The sequence below is a fragment of the Paramormyrops kingsleyae genome, chromosome 23, assembly GCF_048594095.1.
Source record: "Paramormyrops kingsleyae isolate MSU_618 chromosome 23, PKINGS_0.4, whole genome shotgun sequence".
In the NCBI taxonomy this organism is placed as follows: domain Eukaryota; kingdom Metazoa; phylum Chordata; class Actinopteri; order Osteoglossiformes; family Mormyridae; genus Paramormyrops; species Paramormyrops kingsleyae.
In genome coordinates, this window is record NC_132819.1 from 23,328,508 (window position 1) to 23,348,101 (window position 19,594).

The 19,594-nt window shown below is 47.2% G+C and overlaps 1 protein-coding gene across 13 annotated transcripts in view; it reads right to left on the minus strand.

The window, feature by feature from the left end:
* Window positions 1-11,645: 11,645 nt before the first annotated feature.
* Window positions 11,646-19,594, minus strand: part of satb1a (SATB homeobox 1a) — a 65,307-nt gene continuing 57,358 nt past the window's right edge. For all 13 annotated transcript variants that reach the window (XM_072705430.1, XM_023809789.2, XM_023809785.2 and 10 more), the window contains 2 exons: window positions 14,381-14,587; window positions 11,646-13,580 (listed from right to left, as the gene is read on the minus strand). In XM_072705430.1, the coding sequence (XP_072561531.1) occupies window positions 13,011-13,580; window positions 14,381-14,587 (777 nt within the window). In that variant the 3' untranslated portion in view covers window positions 11,646-13,010. The remainder of the gene's footprint in view (window positions 13,581-14,380; window positions 14,588-19,594) is intronic.

Genomic DNA, 19,594 nt, shown 5'->3' on the forward strand with positions numbered 1-19,594 from the left:
ATTTTCTCTTTTTGGACTTTCTTCGTCCTTGTCTTCAGAGATCTGAGTGGCTTTGTGCGTGGCTGTTTTCTGCCATGCAGGCGTTCAGCCTCACAGACAAAAGTAAACAAGCACCGCTGCTTGGTAAACTCTAGAAGTGGGACAGGAAACAAAAGGACCCAACGTTATCAAAGACATCTTTGTAAAAACACGGTAATCTTAGCTGAATATTCCCATGTGAAGCAGTGTTGTGTCTCGTTTAGTGGCTATATAAAAAGGGAAAAAAGAGCAAATCTTTCCAAGACAAAAAAATAAACATATCTTGGAAGGAATAATTATTTCCCTCCTTAAGTCAGAACATCTTGTTCGTTAAGAAGTGGTAGATTGTTCAGAGGAGATAGTGTGGATGATTGAAGCAGAGATACCAGACGTCACTTAAAGATACCCAGGGGACAAGTTTTTGGTTTTAAAAATCAGCAACACAGGAAAGAGTTTATGTGAAATATTTTAGCTCATAAATATATGGACCACAAGTTTAGGTATTTTCTAAAATGGTTGTTTATACTACTTGCTTAGATAGTAATCAATTTTTTTTTACATTATGTTGAGCTAAGGTACAACTGAAAAATATTAAGGTCTGTGTGAACCATGTCAAGCGGAAATCAAGCAGTGAACGTGTGAGTGTCATGAGACAGACTTCGTGGACACTAGGAGATAGCTGATGGTTGTATAAATAAGACCTGCTGGAACATCTGGTCTTTGCTGCGTGTTCAGCCTTTTAATGTCTGCTGAGCAGCATCTCCCAGTGCATCTCCGACTGCCGCTCCCCACCACATCTTGGCAAATGACATTAAGTTATCTTAGGAGAAACTGAGGAAATCCCATGCTCTCCCTCATTTGGAGAGCTCTGATTCCACATCCCGGCCCCCCACCCTTCCCCCACCTCCATTCCTTTTCGTGAGAACTTTCTTCTAAACTTGGTGCAAACACACCCGTTTTCAAGGTGACAGAACCCCCAGGTGATGGAACCCCCCCCCCCCCCGCCAGTTCGTGCCTCAAGTGGATCTGTGTATGAAGGCTGCTTGCATTGTGGAGCTTGAAAGTCCTGGCTGGTGGCGGAGGGGGGGGAATCTGTTTAGTCGGGGGCTTTGTAAATCCAATTAGCGTTGTGGAGCCCATGAATTAAACACAGAAAAGCCTCTTAACATCAGAATGACACACGAAAAAAACCCCAAAAAGTTCCAGCTTGGTGTTCTCCATGCTCACTCCATTAAAAACTTCCTACCTTCTGGATGGCGCTGACATGCGTTTGCACTGTGCGCTGGAGTTCGCCAATACATGTATTTCTGTGCCCTCTGTAGAGGGTCTTGCTTTAATATAGGTTGCTATATCAACTGTTTGCCTTGATGTAAAGTGCTCAGAGCATATCTGTTCCCAAGAGTCTGGTGACCCTGCTTCAGCTCTGTGGTGGAACTGACTGATACACAAAAAAAGCATTTTTCCAGATGTCAGGGATTTCAACTACCTCCCACGCTGGTGGCTTCCTATCACAGCCCTGTCTGACGTTCCAGTCTAGCTACGGCAGACAAAAGATAAGTAAATAGTATCACTGGACACATCAGCCTGAGACTGCGCTTTTGAGAGTTTCTTGTAACAGGCTGTAAGTTAGGAGATTTTCTAATAGTGGTGCCCATGACACGAGGAAGCACACTGATGCACTGCCAGCCCAACTCACAAGAGGCTGACATTAGTCATGGTAGCACCGGCACATGAGTAATGATTGTGAACCTCACCACTTGATAATCCCGAGGTTGCTACACCACAGTTTGGAGTGATCTTTCACTCTGGGTGCAAGGATTTGGGTTGGAAAAGTGGCCTAAGCTCAGAGCTACACACATTGAAGGCCAACGGTCAAACCTTTAACACCTTCACAGGTCGTATGACCGAATTTAACTTACCAGGGCAGCTGTTGTACTAGGGAAAGTGTGGACTAGACATCCCTAAACCCATGTTGCCATGGACAAGCCAAGACTAGTTAACTGGAGTCACCACTGATTATCCCATCACACACAGCCCAACACAGCACAATCCAAGGTCAACCCCCTTTACTCCAACAAAACGAAAGCCCATTAATGTTGACACCATAAGACCATATGTAGATACCATCAGCGAGCCCGCCTCCCACTTCCATTCATGCATCCTCTGATGCCGGAGTAAATTTTAAAATAAATAAATAAATAATGAGAAGCATTTTATTTTGCAACATATTCGTTTTCAAGACAAAAGATTTCAATATTGCATACTTATTAATCTATGCGGAGGAATCTTTAAAGGGATCATTTACTCTGGGGAGCATGAGTTCATTAAAATCCACCAAAATTATATAACAGAAAATGTACTGTTGATTAAAACGGCTGTTCAGAGCATCATTGAATACTAATTGTGGTAATTTTGGAAGCTGCACTCATAGGTATTTTTAGCATAAAAGTGATATCTAAATATTCAGAAAGGTCACTCCATACGACTGTTTTGAGGTGCATTTGCATTACGTGGTCTGATCCAGGGGCAATGTGTCAGCCTTATATTATTGGTGATATTCAATAAAATGCGTTTTTTGTTTGGACTGGGTCTGTTTTCCCATTGGTGAGATGGAAATATGAGCAACTCAACCCACCAGGCAAGAAAACAAAAACTCTCCTTTTTCCTAGACTTTGTTCCCCGTCTGCTGGGATGCCATAAATAACAGCGAAATTGAGGCAGGACAGCAGCGTAGACATAATTACCGTTTACGTCTTGTCACTCCGCCTGCGTTTGTGTGGAGTTAAAGTTAAAACAAACTTCATTGTGGGAGTCTTCTGGGTGTTCCTTAGTTTTGGCCCATTGCCGGCCGCAGGGCCACTCGGGTCCGTGTCCAAACTTGTCGCGCAAAACATGAAGTTGGGCGGCACTCTTGCTCTGCAGTAGGACGCCCTGCGAGTTGCCGTCTTCCGTGGCGGCCGGCGCATTCCCCGCGTGCCTTAATAATTTCCTTGTCGGTCTTCCTCAGGAGACCTCCCAGAAGGGGAGCCGCCTTCCTTCTCACACAGGGCCATTGTGGCATGTGGCTCTCGCATGTGCTTCTAGGGGCCTCCTCTCAGTATTATTTACACCCTTATGTTTATATAACTTTTTCTTCTTTTTCCCTGTTAGTGTTTATATTCTAAAAAATACTAATTAATCATATTTCACATTTATCGTTCTAGGCTCTTCTGCTTAATTAAAATGCTCTCATGTTTTTATACATTTTCAGCATAAACTGTGAAAATGCTTAAAACATCACCAGTGTGCATCCGTCCTTCCATCTGGCAGCCGCTTATCCAGTACCAGGTCACATGGACCAGGAACACTTTCACAAATTAAATAGGGATTTGTAATCAGGGTTCTGATTTCCCAGAGGAGCCCTGCTTTTGTACCCTTGGGAAGGTCTTTATTCTCCTGTAGAATATGCTTTCCAAAACCTTGACTTCCGACCCCACACCCAGCTGTAGGCCTTTCTGAATCTGATGCCTGTTTTGTTTCCCTGTGGCTGTTTTCCCTCATGCTGCCACTAAAATGGCTGTCTTGTTTTGTTTTGAAACCCATTTCCACTTTGGTGCCCAAATAAAGATCCTATTCTTTCCACCCATCCCTGTTTCACATGGTTACACATTTGACATCCCACCCAGGGAAAGTCTTAAACCATGTTAACGCTATAATTATAAATATTCAGCTATTTTTCACTACACCTGTGACAAATGTATTTATGGTATTTAAAATACACTGTTTTAGTCCCTAAATAAAAGCCATTCGAAATGGGTGTTGGTCTCTTGCAGGGGTTTCTTTGGTTTTTAAGGACAGGCTGTCAATGTGCAGCCATGGCAGTAAGGATGCCCAGTACGAGGAAGTAGCAGTAATCCCTGCTACCTGCAGATGATTTTAAGCTTTTGGCCTCATCCAGTCAGGATCGAGATGTCTGCTTCGGTGATATAATACAGATTGTAAAGTAATAGGTATGAGATTCAGCACCTCCAAATCTGAGGCCATGGTGCTCTGTCACAAAGTAGTGGATTTCTGCTTTCAAGTGAGGGGGGTAGTCCGTCCTGGAAATGCAGGAAATGCAGCATCATACCAGACCATCAGGAGGTGCTACTAGCTAGCAGATACAACTGGGCTTAACCCAAACTGCTTTCCAAAGCATGTGAGTCAAGTATGGATCTCCTGCTGAAAAGAAATGCATTTGTATGAACACTTTTATAATATCATTTGTGTTATATACACAAGCTGGAGGTAATAATGACTGTGATAAAGAAAACAGCCCTCACAATAAATCTGTTTCATTAATTACCCTAAAACACCTCACCTAAATCTGTAATTAATCAAGATGGTCTTGCCAAATTTTGCCTCAATTAAACATTTGGCTTGCACATCCTGCAGAGTGGCCATAAGTGCATCTGTAACTGCTTTCTGGCTTTTTTTATTTTTACTAGCACGTCCACAACCACTACAAGAACTGCTCAATTCTTTAATTAGTATGAGAATAATTAGAGCTTCCATCTTGTCAACTTTTACAGTTCCAAAGAGCAGGAGTGTGTGAAGGGGGGCAGGACTGAAAGTCAGCATAGTGTGCTGTGAGCTTGGCAGGTAAGATATTTACTACTCTGATTTGATCAGGTGGGTTATTTCACAGAACCCTGTAGAAATACTACTGACCTTGGCTGAAGAGTTTGCTTTTTTAATCTTTTTAATTTTTTAAGTACTGTGCAAAATAAAAATGTATATCTTTGCAATATACTAGCAGTCATCCATCCATCCATCTTCTTAAACTAGCCTCGCAAAATTTCCTTCTCAGAGATCTCTGAAATGTGACAATCGTTACAGGGTCTAAACATTCAACAAGTAAAGCCTTTCTATCCATTTTCCAACTGCTCACACAGTACAGGGTCTTTGGGAGCCAGGAAGCTCAGGGTACACGACAGGGGACACCCTGGATGGGATGTCATTAGATTTCATTTTGATTCTGCCCAGTTTTTTATTGAATGGTTCTATCCTATTAAAAATTAAACTCTTTAATATGAGTGTGAGTTTTATTCACCACAGAGGTCAGATCTTTTTCAGGCAAGTATTTAAAAATAATCGATTGGATTAGTTACCCAAGTTTAAATAAAATCCACCCACCCATCCCATTTATACTGTAAGATATATGTGTAATTTATGCGTTAATATCTATATATGTATTTAACAAATACATGAATGCTCGGTCATTTTTTAGCATTTCTGTATAAAATTTGTATTGGGGCAAATTTAATCATGGCCTTCAATTGGGATTATTCTTCACCTGGACGAGTAATTTCAAAAACGAATGAAGAAAATCCATCGACTAGATGAACAGTTTTGTTTCCAACAGATGGTATAGCCAAGCTTCGTTTGCTTAAACACTGCAGTTACACACTACAGTTCTATCTGCTCAAAAATTAGACAAAAAATAGGTACCGCATTTGCATAACAGATTTGCTAGTCAAAGTAGTTTGGGCCTTAATTCCCTTTTATAGTCAAGACTTTGTTGTAGCTCATAAATTTACAAGACATTTCCCAAAAATGATGTGTGTCACCTATAATTCTACACTTTTAAATATTTATAAATAAATATTTTAGATTAGTTGACATCGACACAACACGTTATACTAAAATTTATCGGCTCAGGTCCTTAACTAGTAGGTTACTTGCTGTACAGACCTGATTTTTTTTTTTATGAGGATTGTGCCACATGCCACGTATGTAAAGCCACCTCCAAATACTGAGGAATGCGCCACATGCCACGTATGTAGAGCCACCTCCAAATACTGAGGAATGCGCCACATGCCACGTATGTAGAGCCACCTCCAAATACTGAGGAATGCGCCACATGCCATGTATGTAGAGCCACCTCCAAATACTGAGGAATGCGCCACATGCCACGTATGTAGAGCCACCTCCAAATACTGAGGAATGCGCCACATGCCACGTATGTAGAGCCACCTCCAAATACTGAGGAATGCGCCACATGCCACGTATGTAGAGCCACCTCCAAATACTGAGGAATGCGCCACATGCCACGTATGTAGAGCCACCTCCAAATACTGAGGAATGCGCCACATGCCACGTATGTAGATCCACCTCCAAATACTGAGGAATGCGCCACATGCCACGTATGTAGAGCCACCTCTAAATACTGAGGAATGCGCCACATGCCATGTATGTAGAGCCACCTCCAAATACTGAGGAATGCGCCACATGCCATGTATGTAGAGCCACCTCCAAATACTGAGGAATGCTTTGCAGGGCCTCATCTCTTACCTTTACTTCAGCTTAACTGGAAAACACTTTTCTCCAAAGTGCAAATCGCAGCAGCGTTGAGTGCCAGGGCAAGATCGTCGTCACATTTGTGAAGACGACGGGGTTTCTGGCAGTGCGGGGCACTAAGACTTCACAACATAACTTCAAGGTGCAGAACCACAGTTACAGCACCGCAGCGGGCCAGCAAGGATGTGGCGAGGGCACGCACAGCTATCAAATAATGTGTTTCTGTGAAGATGGGGGAAAAAAAGGACACAAACCCAGCAGACACAACCAAACAATGTACCACTTAGGTAACAGAGCGGCATATGTGCATCACGTCACAGCGCCCACTGCATGAGCAGAACCACTCGATCAATGGGATACCTCTTTGAAATAGAACTCGGGTCATACACGCAGGATAGGAAGGGGAGACGGGTTCAACTGGCCCTCGAAACCAGAAGAGGCCACTTCAACTGTGTTCTCAGCAAGGGGGCTGTGAGGCCTGCAGATGCTGTGGGCGGAAGAGGTGGTCGCTGCTTTGTTGCCACTGTCTGCCATTGTCCTTAACTGCTAATCCGGTACAGGATCACGGAGAGTCTGGAGTCTGTCCCAGCAAGAAAGGGACTCAATAATGGGATGCCAGTCCATCACAGGGTACACGCTTACACACTATGGGCAATTTGGAGTCGCCAATTTGCCTATCTGGATACTTTCTAAGCTAGTAAACCAGAGTACCCGGAAGCGACCCATGTTAACACGAGTAGAACATACAAATGGTGCATGCAGAGAGGCGGTGGGATTTAAAGCCCGCAAGCCTGGAGGTGTGAGGCTACAGCGCTACCCACTGTGCCTTCTGTCATTGAGACCAGGAAGAGCAGGAAGCAGGAAGGCTGTCCGCTGCCTAGTTTGGCGGTAATCAGCTTTCGCAGACTGCAGCTCAGGGTTTTGCCTCCCAGGTGGCTTGTGGCTGCCACATCGGAGGACAGAATGCCTTTGAGTCACCTGCCCCCCGTTCCGAGGCACAAGGGAAGCTAGGTGACGCCGTGTTCCTGCTAATGTGAACATTAACAAGGGACCAACAAGGAGTTTGGGCTCAGTTTACCTCACAGCCATGGGCAAATTTGTTCCTATGGTGCTGGAGACGTTTTTCTGGTGACAACAAAGCTCTCACATAACACCGGGTACGCTCAGGGCCGACTCCATAGGCTGACTGCCAGGCTAATCACGTTTGATTGGGCCCCGGTCTCCGTCTGGAGCCACTCAGGGTGGGGCTAGCACGTGGGAAGCCGGCTGCCTGTCTGCCTGGTGCTCAGATAGCAAATTAATTCTTATCTATGCCAAAGCCACACATATTTTAACAATTAAACTTGGTGGTTAAAGAGGGAATTTCATTGCCTGGAGTTACTTGCACTGCTGACGCTGCCGCCCAGGCAGGCCGCCGTCGACTCGTGAATCCCCCCCCCACTCAGACGGTGTTGGGATTGCCGACGGGCCCCTGGACAACAACCGGGACCGTGATGCAGTCAGAATGTAAAATAAGACCAAGTCCAGTGTAGCTACTTGCTAATTTTGCCTGCATCACGCCTGTTGCACCCCTACCCGTGCCACTGCACTAAAAATGCATCGATGCTTTGCTGCCGCCACTGCACTAAAAATGCATCGATGCTTTGCTGCCGCCACTGCACTAAAATGATATTGATGCATTGCAGCTGCCACTGCATTAAAATGATATTGATGCATTGCAGCTGCCACTGCATTAAAATGATATTGATGCATTGCAGCTGACACTGCATTAAAATGATATTGATGCATTGCTGCTGCCACTGCAACTGTCTTTGCTGCTGCTGGAGCTCTTATGGCAAAGGGTGTGACATCAGAGAAGATGAACGCAACAACGTGACAAGTAGGGCAGTAGATAGCGAACTGTAAGGATGTTAGCTTCAAACCCATAGGCTGACTTCGCTGCATTAAAATATCAATGGATAATGCGTATTTGGATGAATACAGGAATATAAAAAAGTGAGGTTGAAGCAAAAAACCTCGCTTGTTGAAAATTTAAAATTATTACTTTGAATTACTTTGAACATTTTGCAAAGTTGTAATGAAATGCTATGAAAGCAGATTGCCAGGGCAGACAGAGATCATCAACCTGTCTGTAAATGGACAAACATGTCGATGGCAAAATGTTTTGATTGAGTAAAAAAAAAAACAACAAAAAAAATCTATGTAGTCTATGTTTTTAAATATTGTGTCCGTAGTAAAAAATTGCATTTTCATCAAAACATTGATCAGAATTCACCCTGGTGTTGGCCCCTGGAGTCAAATATTTCTTTTTTTTGGACGGTTTGAGAGCGGCATTTGCCAATCCATCTGCCTCAGGTGAGGCCGTCCAGGCTGACGTTCATCTGCCACAAGGCCACCAGTGATTGCCAAAACAGCTCCTGCATCGTACACAGTGTTCCCTTCTGACGACGGCTGGAATCCAAAACAACCAAGATTGCATAGGTACGTGAAGTATGTGTACGTTTAGATATGAAGGCCGTTATTTATGTGGGCAGGGTGGAGACAGTGCTGCTGTTATGACGGTGGGAAAAGCACGGACTCGGGTGGTGAATCGGGTAGGGGTACCACGGGGCATTCTACTCTGCACCCCAGACAGCATCGGAGGGAAGGGTGAAGGACTGGTGGTGAAGAAGGACGAGAGGGCAGGGTCTCATGATGGTACGCACTGCGTGATCCGTGCGAGGCGTGACGCTCACGAGCAAGATGAATGTTTGCGATGCGAACTGATCAGATAAAAGTGCAAGAAGGACACAGCCATCCTTACATGATCAGACGATCACGAAAACAATAGCGTGGCACAGTTTTATGCATTCCCAGGAGGCAGCACTGGTCGTACCTTATCTTGCTCCCCATGAGGAACACAAACACACCCGCTCAGCATTCTTATGATTACCCTGCCAGCTACGGGATTCAAACCCACAACCTTCCAGACATTGGCACACCTCCCCCTAAATGACTGCCTGATGGCTACATGTCATTTTCTGCAAATGAAAACCGGGCTCTCTGTTCCAACAGCCCCTACCCCATCCATTCCAGGAGGCAGGGTAAGGAAGTGGCAGGCGCTGGGGTGCGTGGGGTGCAGGCACTCTAAATCTGAAGGCAAATATGGCAGAAATTTGAAAAGGGCAATCCCTGATAAATCACCACCTACCACATCAAGCATCCTGAGGCGGCTTCTCACGCTGAAAAAATTAGAGATGTATTAAAAGCTCAATTAAAAACCATGATGATCAGAGAAAGGTTGACATGCCCTTTAATGCAAATGTACTTATGCATCTACAGCAAGACTCACTCCGGATATATAAATACCACACAGTCACTGTTTCCAGGAACCTGTAGTCTACGCCACGTGCAAAAGTTTTGTTTTCCATGGATAGTAAGGCTGACGGCACCCTCGGCAAAGCGGCTCTAGCTCTCCGCGGTCCCGCGTGGCCTGTCAACACGTCGGAGGCCCTGTTTCGATTACGATTTAGCTTTATGCAAACGAGGACCAGCGGGAAAGCAAACACTCAAAGCCTTGGGTCAACATCGCTTACTGGCGAGAAGGAGGGAAAAAATCCACCAAGAACACCAGAGTGCACTTATGCTCCAGAGACACAGGAAGCTTCTCCGTCTGGGGTGGGGGGGGGGGTTCTGTTTGCATAGCTTCGTATGCTGTAAAGCCGGGTGACGCAGCCACAGCTCTGGGAAATGATGAAGACAACGGGCGCGATGTGGACAGTCCTGCCAGACTCAGACCTTTCACCAGAGTGACTGACACTACGACCCAGCAGCGGTGGTTCACAAGGCCACAGGTCCCTGTCTCTCTGAGTCAGGCTAGTGAGGTCACATAGGTGTAGGAGCTGAGGCAATGGGATAGCAACACCAAGAACTGCTTCTCTATGAATGCAATGTATGAAGTACATCAACACATGTTAAAGGACGTGCCCGCCAAAGATTTTTCAGGGGTTTTGCAGAGAAAATCCACGAAGGTGTCACTTTCTACAGCCGGATTTGATTGGCCATGAGGGCAGAGGACTTGTTAAGCAGTTCCTTTTTACTTTTTAATTTTTTTAAAGAAAACTTCCAAAGAATATATGAACGCAACAATATCCATTGATGCTGTCAAAAGTTAAGCCATTTCATAAACTGATCAGATTGCGAAAACCACAAAAAAAAAGCAATTTTATGTGTAAAATATACTCTCCAGCTAAACCTAACTTCTTTAAATGTGTCCATTTATTAAAAACTGAACCAACAAATAACGATTTTCATTAAAAAATACAAGCTTAAATCACACAAGCCTCATTGGTCACCCATAGACTGGTTCCCCTGCAGCAAATAACAGCTTTACAAACAATTTTCCTAACACGAAAACCAATTTTTACAGCCAACCACATAGCTCAGATGGAGGTTGTAACACTTGAAGATACACCATTACACCTAGTGGTTAATATTTAATCAGACATTAATGTTTTAGATCCATTCAGAAGTTCACACCCATGAACTCTGCAGAATAGTCCATTAAACTAATGATTAACAGCTTTAAGATCCTGTGGCTCACACAGATTGAACGATGAAATATATCCAAATGAAAGACGGAGAGTTCAGTTTGATTAGGCAGATTTAGATTTATATCTCTCACAGCACCCATTCCAGCACGTCAGGGTGGGGGGGGGGGGTGGTGATAGTGGTGGTGAACACGGGCTGTCAGTGCGCCTAGACTGGCCAGGGGAAGCTGCTCCCAGAGGGTCACATCCTGCTTTATCTGGAAGGCTCCAGAATCACTTCCGCTCAATGTCAAAGCTGAGCCAGCAAATGAGACGCTGGACGGGATTAAAAAAAAAGAAGCTTCCGATATGGATTAACAGGGAAAAGAAATATCTATTATTCATTCGTCCAGCTTCCATAAATGCTCATCCAGTGAAGTGTCTCTGTGAGCCTGGACCCTATCGCAGGAAGCAGAGGGCACCGGGCAGGGGGGTCCCTGGACGGGATGCCAGTCCATTAAAGGGCACACACTCACCATTGGCATTCCGGAGCCACCAGTTGCCCGGAACACGTTTCTGGAAGACCATGCAAATGGGGAGAACGACACGGATGATGGACTAACAGCCCTTGAGGGGTGAGGCTGCTGAAGTATCCCTTAAGTCACTGTGTCACCAGAAATCAGTTATTCACACAGCAAAACCCATTCAAGTACACACACGCACGCACACACACATGCGTGCACACATGCGCGCACACACGCACGCAGACACACACTGCACCTGAAAAAGAGCAAACAAGGAGACTTTTGTGTAAGTTTAATATGTAATAAGGAAACCATTAAATATGAACATTTCTGAAGAAATGCCCTTCAAAAGGTGGTTGCTTTCTGTCTTATAAATACCAAGGATCTGCTGTACAATACAAACAGTTTAATCATTTAATTAGCAGTCAATATTAACTTCTAGTTTGCACATTTCTGCATATAGAAATGGAGGGAAAAACACCTAAGAGGAGGAAAAGGGGAAAAAGCCAATTGGTGCAAAATAATCGTCCTCGTCATCGCAATAAACTCATAAAAAAGGTACACGTTTTATACAGAGGATTTATAACGAGGGAGGGTTGGTAAACTAAAAGGAAGACACAAGGAAAAACGTCGAACTGTCACATGTATTGCATATGTTACTTTTTGCTCTAAGGTGTCCTGTGTGTTAGTAGATGACCTAAGCATATTTGCATGACGGTAAGAATTGCATACGACATTTATTGTGAAGCTTGAAGCACAAACTGCTGGAACAAACATCACATTTTTTTTTCTGTAAATAGGCAACCTAAAGCACATCTCTCCCCTCTTTCCAGAACTTTTTAAGACACTTGTTTTTAACCGTCCATAAAAAAAAAAAGAAGTCATTTTCTGAATAGAAAACAAAAGTCAAAGTTTATGGAAGAGAGAGGAAATTGCATCAGACCACCATGTGACTGCATGGGAGAATAAATTAAATGCAAGAGGAGAATGGAGAGGCTTCACATTTTTAAACCCTATGGAGACTTTGAAAGATACAGTGAAAAATTTCTGGAAAAAAAATTTTCGGCAGTGCCATATTGTACAAGGCATTTGTTGGCATAGTTTATTTAAACTGTATCCTTTTACAGTTAATATATACGTCTTTATTTATACATATATATTTCTTCCAAACAAATATTATTCAAAAAGGGAGACTCACTTCCCACAGCGATCCTGCAGAGTCTGCTTCCAGAGTTTGTGCGTGATCAAGTTTGCATTTCAGAATCAGACTCTGCCAGCGGAATCGGGCGTCTGAGGCCGGTAAATCTGCGGTAAAGCCCTAGTCTCTGGTCCCAGTGTGTTCTCATTAAATCCAGTGGACATCACGGATGTAAACATCCCATCACGGCCTTGTTGCCTTCATCAGTAGCTCAAATCAAGTGTAAGAACAAATGAACGAGTCAAGTGCAGTCGGAAAACATCCACGGTAACAATTTTTTCATTGTTTTTTGTGTTTTTTTGCAAGTTAATAAATGTTCGGCATCGTCTTTACAGTGAATAATACAGATATTCACAAAATTAAAGAAACACGCAAAAACGGTAGTAATACCATAGTATTACTAGCTTTATTTAAATAGGGTTAGAGCAGCACTGTAGCACTGTGCTACTCTTTGGGGTCGTACCCCGACCCGGTATGGACGACTCCTGATAGATGCTCCTCCATCTTGATGGAGAAGTCGCTGTTGACAGTCTGAGTGCTCTCATTCAGCTGCTGTAGCAGCTTGTCTTCTTCGTCATTGGCCTGCTCCTCTTCCTCGTCCTCATCTTCTTCCTCCTCCTCCTCTTCCTCACCTAGACCAACTGGGCCCTTGGGTTGACCCTGACGATGGCAGACGTAGAACCGCTGGTTCTGGAAGAACTTTACAATGGTGTGCTTGGGGAGATCCAGCTGGGCGGACAGGGTGTGGATGGCCTCCTCATCGGGGTGGAGGCCCACATCCTGGATAAAGCTCTGGAGGATTCCCAGGGCCTCCAGGGAGATCTTGCCTCCGGGCCGAGCCTTGTCCTCCGATGCCTCGGCGGGTGAGGCCGTAGACGGCTGGCGGGGAGGTAGGCGAGGCCCCGCCTGCTGCGGAGACTGCTGCAAGGGCTGCTGGGAGAGCGGGGCCTGGGGTGGGAGCTGCTGAGACAGCGGGGATTGTTGCTGGTGCTGCTGGGGCTGATGGGATTGAGACTGGTGAGAAAATAACAGACACACACGCACACATACAGAATTAAAGGGGGGCTCACTGGAATCCCTGGACCCTCCCATGAAGGAACCCACCACCTAAACCAATGCCTCTGTGGCTCATCTTAAAATCTGAACCAGTAACCTGCCCACTGACAAACTTGGAGGCCCACCCACTTCCCCGCATAGCCACCAATCAGATGCCAGACAGATCACTCCTCCCCACGAGACAGGCGCAGAAATGTGCAGCGTCTTGCCTCCCTAATCGGAGGGATGAAGATATAAATGTGATCACAGGATACAGGCATCAAAAGGTGCTCCTGCGCTGATGGTGTTTAACCCGATTACAGGAGCCCTGCTCCACCCCGCCCCAGTCTGGCTCTGCTGGTGTGGTGTGGCAGCCTTGCCTCAATTTCCATTCACATTCCCGAGGATTTATTGGCCGGAATAATATACAGTTATCATACTGCGGCACAGACATCCAGTCAAAACAACTGATTTAACTGCATTTTATCATTATGAATGTTAAACGGCATCAAAAATCTATCCATGTACCTTCTATAAGCACTTATCTAGTGCAGGGTTAGTATAAGCTTGGAGCCTGGGTGGCGTGTCAGTCCACTGCAGGGCACACACTATGAGCGGGATTACAGAGGGGGCGGGATTCGAGCCCCCGGTGAGGTAATCAAGCGAGGGGTGCAGAAGCCTAGATATCACACAGAGAGCACCCCAGTTTAGAGCATAAAAGCCATAAAAACGCGAAAGGGGGCCGAAGCAGATCAGAGGCGTGGGTGTGGAGGACTCACCTGAGTGGACTCTGGGGGCACGTGCAGCAGGTGGGGGGGGCGCTCGGCGTAGTGCTGCTGGCCCACGCTGCTCTCCTGCTCGTAGATGGCATCGCGCTCTGCCTGCGGCAGGCTCAGAAAGCGCCGGATCATGGACAGGTTCTCCCACAGGGTCCGGTTCTCCGGGGATGGATCCTCCTTCCAGCGGAGCAGCTCACACAGCCAGCCCTGTGAGCAGGAGAGGGGTCAGGGCTCGTCAGTAAGTGGCACGTCAGACCTCCCATGGTCACGGAGCCCATTTAACCTTCTGATTGCTACTCAGTGCCTTTGGGCCTTGAAAGTTGTGCTGGGTAAAGGCGATGCCCAAAATAACTCATCATTTTAAAATAATCCAATAAAAATAACGAGTCTTGGGGGGTCTATGTGAAGTACAGATCGCTCCACATAACTGCAACGGCTGAAACAAGGTTGGGAAGCTCACAGTGGGCTGGATTGTACCCAACTGTCAGACAGTCAGGTTTAACCTCCTTTCCATTGGTTATTTTGTTGATTCTCATCGCATTAAAACAATCAGTGATCTGCCCACTGTAGGTCTCAAGGCGGGTTATTGGTGCCTGCCGAAATCTGCATCCCGCAATCCTTTGCAAAACAGGCTGTACATATCTATACACCCTTGACTTGAGCGGCATATCACATGGTTAACCTCCATCGCGCTCAATATTAACAAAATTAAGGGGGTGTCAAGGTGGGAATGCACAACCATTTGAGGTGCCTTTTTAAACTTTTTTGACGGCACAGCATGGAGGTCGAGCAGGATGTTAATAGTATTATAGGAGCTAACATCCTGGGGGTGATGGGGGGGCCTATTTGCCCCCTGGGGGTTGGAGGAATGTTACGTGTGCGTTTGAATGAATAAACACAATATAATTTTAAAATCAAGTTTGTCACCAACCCGGAGATGCCTTTGAATCACACAGGAAGATCAAATGGGTTGAATATGAGAGTAAGTTTGACACAAAAATTTCTCCCCATTCTGATTGTGCAGGCATGTAATAACAGCAAGGTGGTGGGGTTACATGGATAGGGGACAGTAAAGGAGGGAAAAGGGGGGGGGGAAGCCACAAAGGGAGGGGCCTCATATCACATCTGCGAAATCCATACGTGTGAGATGGTGTGATGGGAGTGTTGCGTGGCCCTTCTCCCCCCAGCAGGTAAAACATTCTGTGTATAAAAGCCATCTCGCTACCTCAGCTGTGCACATCAACCCCTCCCCCGCTGACGGGTCCTGGGCAAGCCAGCTGTCCGCGAGCAATTACACTGAGCGTTTGTGGGAGCCTTTACGGAAGCCAGGACGAGATGACAAGAAAGACCTCACATTTGTGAAAAACAAACAGTGATGGCCGTTCCGAGCAGTGTCTGTCCATTTGGTAAAGGGGGGGGGGGGGGGGGTGCGGTTAAAAACACAAGCTGCACAGGAATGTTTTCCTCCATGACAGAGCAAGAACAATTAAAACCAAAAAGCCACATTAACCTAAGAGACAAAGCGATGCTGTTCCTCTTGCTGGTCCTGTGCCAGCGACAGCGTCACGCAGATGAATCCTGCAGATAACGTGCTGCGTCCAAACCCCATAGCGGGCACCCGCCTGCCTGCCGTGTCCCCCAACTGTGCCCTGTCGTCGGACAGCGAAATGGGACCCGGTGTCGGTGGATTCTTATGGGCCGTTTGAGTCCAGTGAGGCTCAGAATTTAGTCCCGAATGGACACGTTTTTGCGGGAATCTTATTATGCAAATGTATCAGCTCTGGGCGGTTATTCAAATTTCCTTGGCAGAGGCAGACTTTTGCAAGAACGGGAAGGGGAAAGAAAAGAGAGAAGTGGGCCAGCGTCCTGACCCCCCCCGGCGCCCTGACCCCCCCCGTCGCCCTGAACTCCCAGTCAACCCCTTAAACGAGCACTCCAGCTGCGTGCTGGTTGCCCCCGACGACTCCTCCACCCACTGAGGTGCAAAGCCGTCACATCCGGTCCTGGCGGGGCGCCGGCACACGCCTCCCTCGCAGGATTAGCGCGGAGGACACAGTGCGGCTGCTGCCGTCCCTCGCGCCTCCTAGCGACATCCGGCCGTGGGAGAGCTTCCGGAACTTTCCCTGGACGCAGCCGCATGGAAGCTTTACAGCTCACGCTCCTTAGTGCAGGTGTGGAATAAGACACCGTATGTGCCAATGGGAGATAGTAAAGACCGTCAGAGCGTGTTACGCTCTATTTTACTATTAGATGACACCCACAAAATCAAACCACAAGTAAGTGGGACCCTCTTTTCATTTGAAACATCGCCTGTATCACACACGACTGCTGACAAAGCCTGGGAGGAGAATCTTTTTCCACACCAGCTGCACCATAACAGCACTGCAGAAGTTTTATATTCTTTTCATATTTACATTTTAGTTATTTAGCTTATTCCCAAAGGGATATACAATTCACTGCCAACCCTGGGATTCAAACCAGCAACCTTCCGACGACTGACACAGCGTCCTAACCTGCCGAGCCGCACACCTCCACCTCACCTCGACCCGATTTGACCCGAGGACCTCACCAGCCTGAACAGTCATTCACAGAATCTACAACTGACCGGCGTGAGCAAAGGCAAACACTGACAGCCACGTCACCGAAAGCGAATCTGAGCGCTATTTAATAACCATACCATTTGGAGGAAAATGTTTTTCATCTCCCAGTGTGATTTAACCCTTCAAGCAAACCAGCAGTAATTCGGAAAGCAGCGATAAAATCCTACAGCCTTGACACAAGGAGGATGCATCAAGTTTACGATGTTTCTGAGAACATGAAGTCAAGAATTAGTGAAGCAGACTAAATTTATAACAGAAAGGAAGCTGGTTTAGTAATTTGATAAGGTAACTTTGCTGGGAAATTCGTAATTAATCCAGCAGGTAACTCAATCCAGATCCACTTTGAAAGCGTTACTGGTGACCTGGACTTAAGTGGTGGCGGGGGGGGGGGGGGGGGTGACACAGGTGCGCCACACTGTACATTTAACTCGCGGGGGAGCGGCAGCATAAATGTGCCACTCGTTTGTTAAATCCAGCTACTCTGAATCGTGAGAAACCCGTATGAGCTGTTTCGTAATCGGAAGAGCTGTTCGGTATTAAAGATGTAAGAGATGGTGGGGGCTGATACCAATTTACAAGCCAGAAGAGAATGAACAGGTGACCCCTCTCTTCCTCCTCCTCCCGTCTCTGATATGGGGGGTGGGGGGGGGGGGGAGGTTAGCAAGCACATCCAAAGGACATTTAACCGGTCACTCGGGGCATTGAGTGTTACTATGGCATGCTGTGCCCGTATGACACCGGGGATGAGGAGAGAGCCGAGAGAGGAGGGGGGAGGCAGGAAAACAAGTGAGCCTGGAGCAGGGCCTAATGTTTCCAGAGCGCAGGGCCCTCGCGGAGCCTGGCAGGGCCGCTTGCAGCAGCTCAATCGGAATATTTCATGGCGCATGGCAGCGGCGCGCTGAATGGTAATTATGACACATCTGATTAGGCGGGTGGGCCGCAGGCTGGGCGGGGGCCGGGGGGGCTGCAGGTGCGACCTCGCGCGCTCCTGCACGCGTAAATAAAATTAATCACGAGCGAGGCGGCAGGGGGGTGGGGGGGGTGGTGGGGGTAGGAGGAGGCGACGCTCGGCAGCGGCGTGCGCGGTGAGTCCTGGGGGGGGGGGGGGGGGGCCCTAATGGAATATTTTCTCGGAGTCTAATAATACAGTTGGTATTGACTTGAGGTAATTAGGGGCATCATTAAAGCGCTTTTCCCCCTGCGTTTGCCTGCCTGATCAGATTAGCGAGAATGGGACTCAGAACAAGCCCTGTGTGGTCTTGCCAGGGGGGGCGAGTGGGGGCGGGGGGGTTCTACAGAAACAGGATCAAAATGGCACACCCCCCCCACGCATCAAAGACATTGCAGTCCCTTCTTTACCTCATCTCAACCTCACCTCTGCACAAGACAAAGAAACATCAGTGGCTAATTGAGACCTGTGCTCTGTGGTGTTGTGTCCCGTAGGGGGCGCCGTGGCTTATACAGCTCTGGAAGAAAGGACGTGGCACCAAGTGCCAGATAACATCGTGCTCCCAAAGGCTATGGCAACAGCAAAACCACGACCACCAAAAAAAACAGGGTGGCACAAAGAGGAAGGAGCACTGAGTAGACATGCTTGAGAAGCCGTGTGTGTGAGGACAGCGCAGCAGGCGAGGCAGGCGAGGCGAGGCAGGGGAGGGAGGCGAGGGAGGGGACTCATTCCAGGGACAGCTTGCTGTTGGGTGAAAACTCACGCGCTGAATTAATTATTCAAAAGTCCGGGGGTCTCCGCCTCGCTTAAAAACCGTGCCCCCCCCCCAAAGCACAGTACGGCGGTGGCTTCTGCTGGCCGTTTCTATGGAAACTCAACACCCAAGCAACGAGATAAGTAGATAAATTGATTATTAAAAAAAAAAAAAGAAAAAAAACCTGATGGCCGTTTCCCTACTTTGCCCTGTCGGCTGGTCCACCCAATACGCACCCCGGCGACCCCCATGCACCTCAAGTTGGGAAGTTGGGGGGGGTTGGCAGAGCCGACAATGTCTACAGACAATAACGTCACCTGGAAAGGCACCCCCAGTTTTGGGCTGAGCCACCTCCCCAGTGTACGGGCCCGCAGAATGACATTCGCTGTTCCGTTGCCACAGAAACCGGAGCGAAACAACCCATCCTGCCCTCTGGGGCGGTGGTTATTTATTTATCTGGCAGATGCTTCTGTGTGGCGCTGCTGTGGTGCCTTCAGTAACTCATTCACCCCCCTCCACCCCCCTGATCGAGCACAGGGGACGAGCGGCCGCTGCCCGTTAATCCAATCAATGTTCACCGCGCAACGGTACAACAGCACGTCCCACACCCTGCCACTGCCGCGGCACCATCCCTTGACATTCATCATTTGATGTGCATCGTATAAGCTGGGGGGTGGGGGGTGAAAATCGCGCTGTCCCATGTGTGAGAAAGCACCAGCCAATGGGTAGACAGCACCCTGCTGTATTATGGCGACTCTGGGAAGTGGGAGAGGTGCCCTCGTGAGGACAGGGTATTCTGCAGGGGGCGCTCTTTGCCCTTCATCCAGTCAGGCTCCATTAGCACCCCGCTAATAACGAAAACCTCCTTGTGTGTGTGTGTGTGTGTGTGTTTGGTGGGGGAGGCTTTGGTG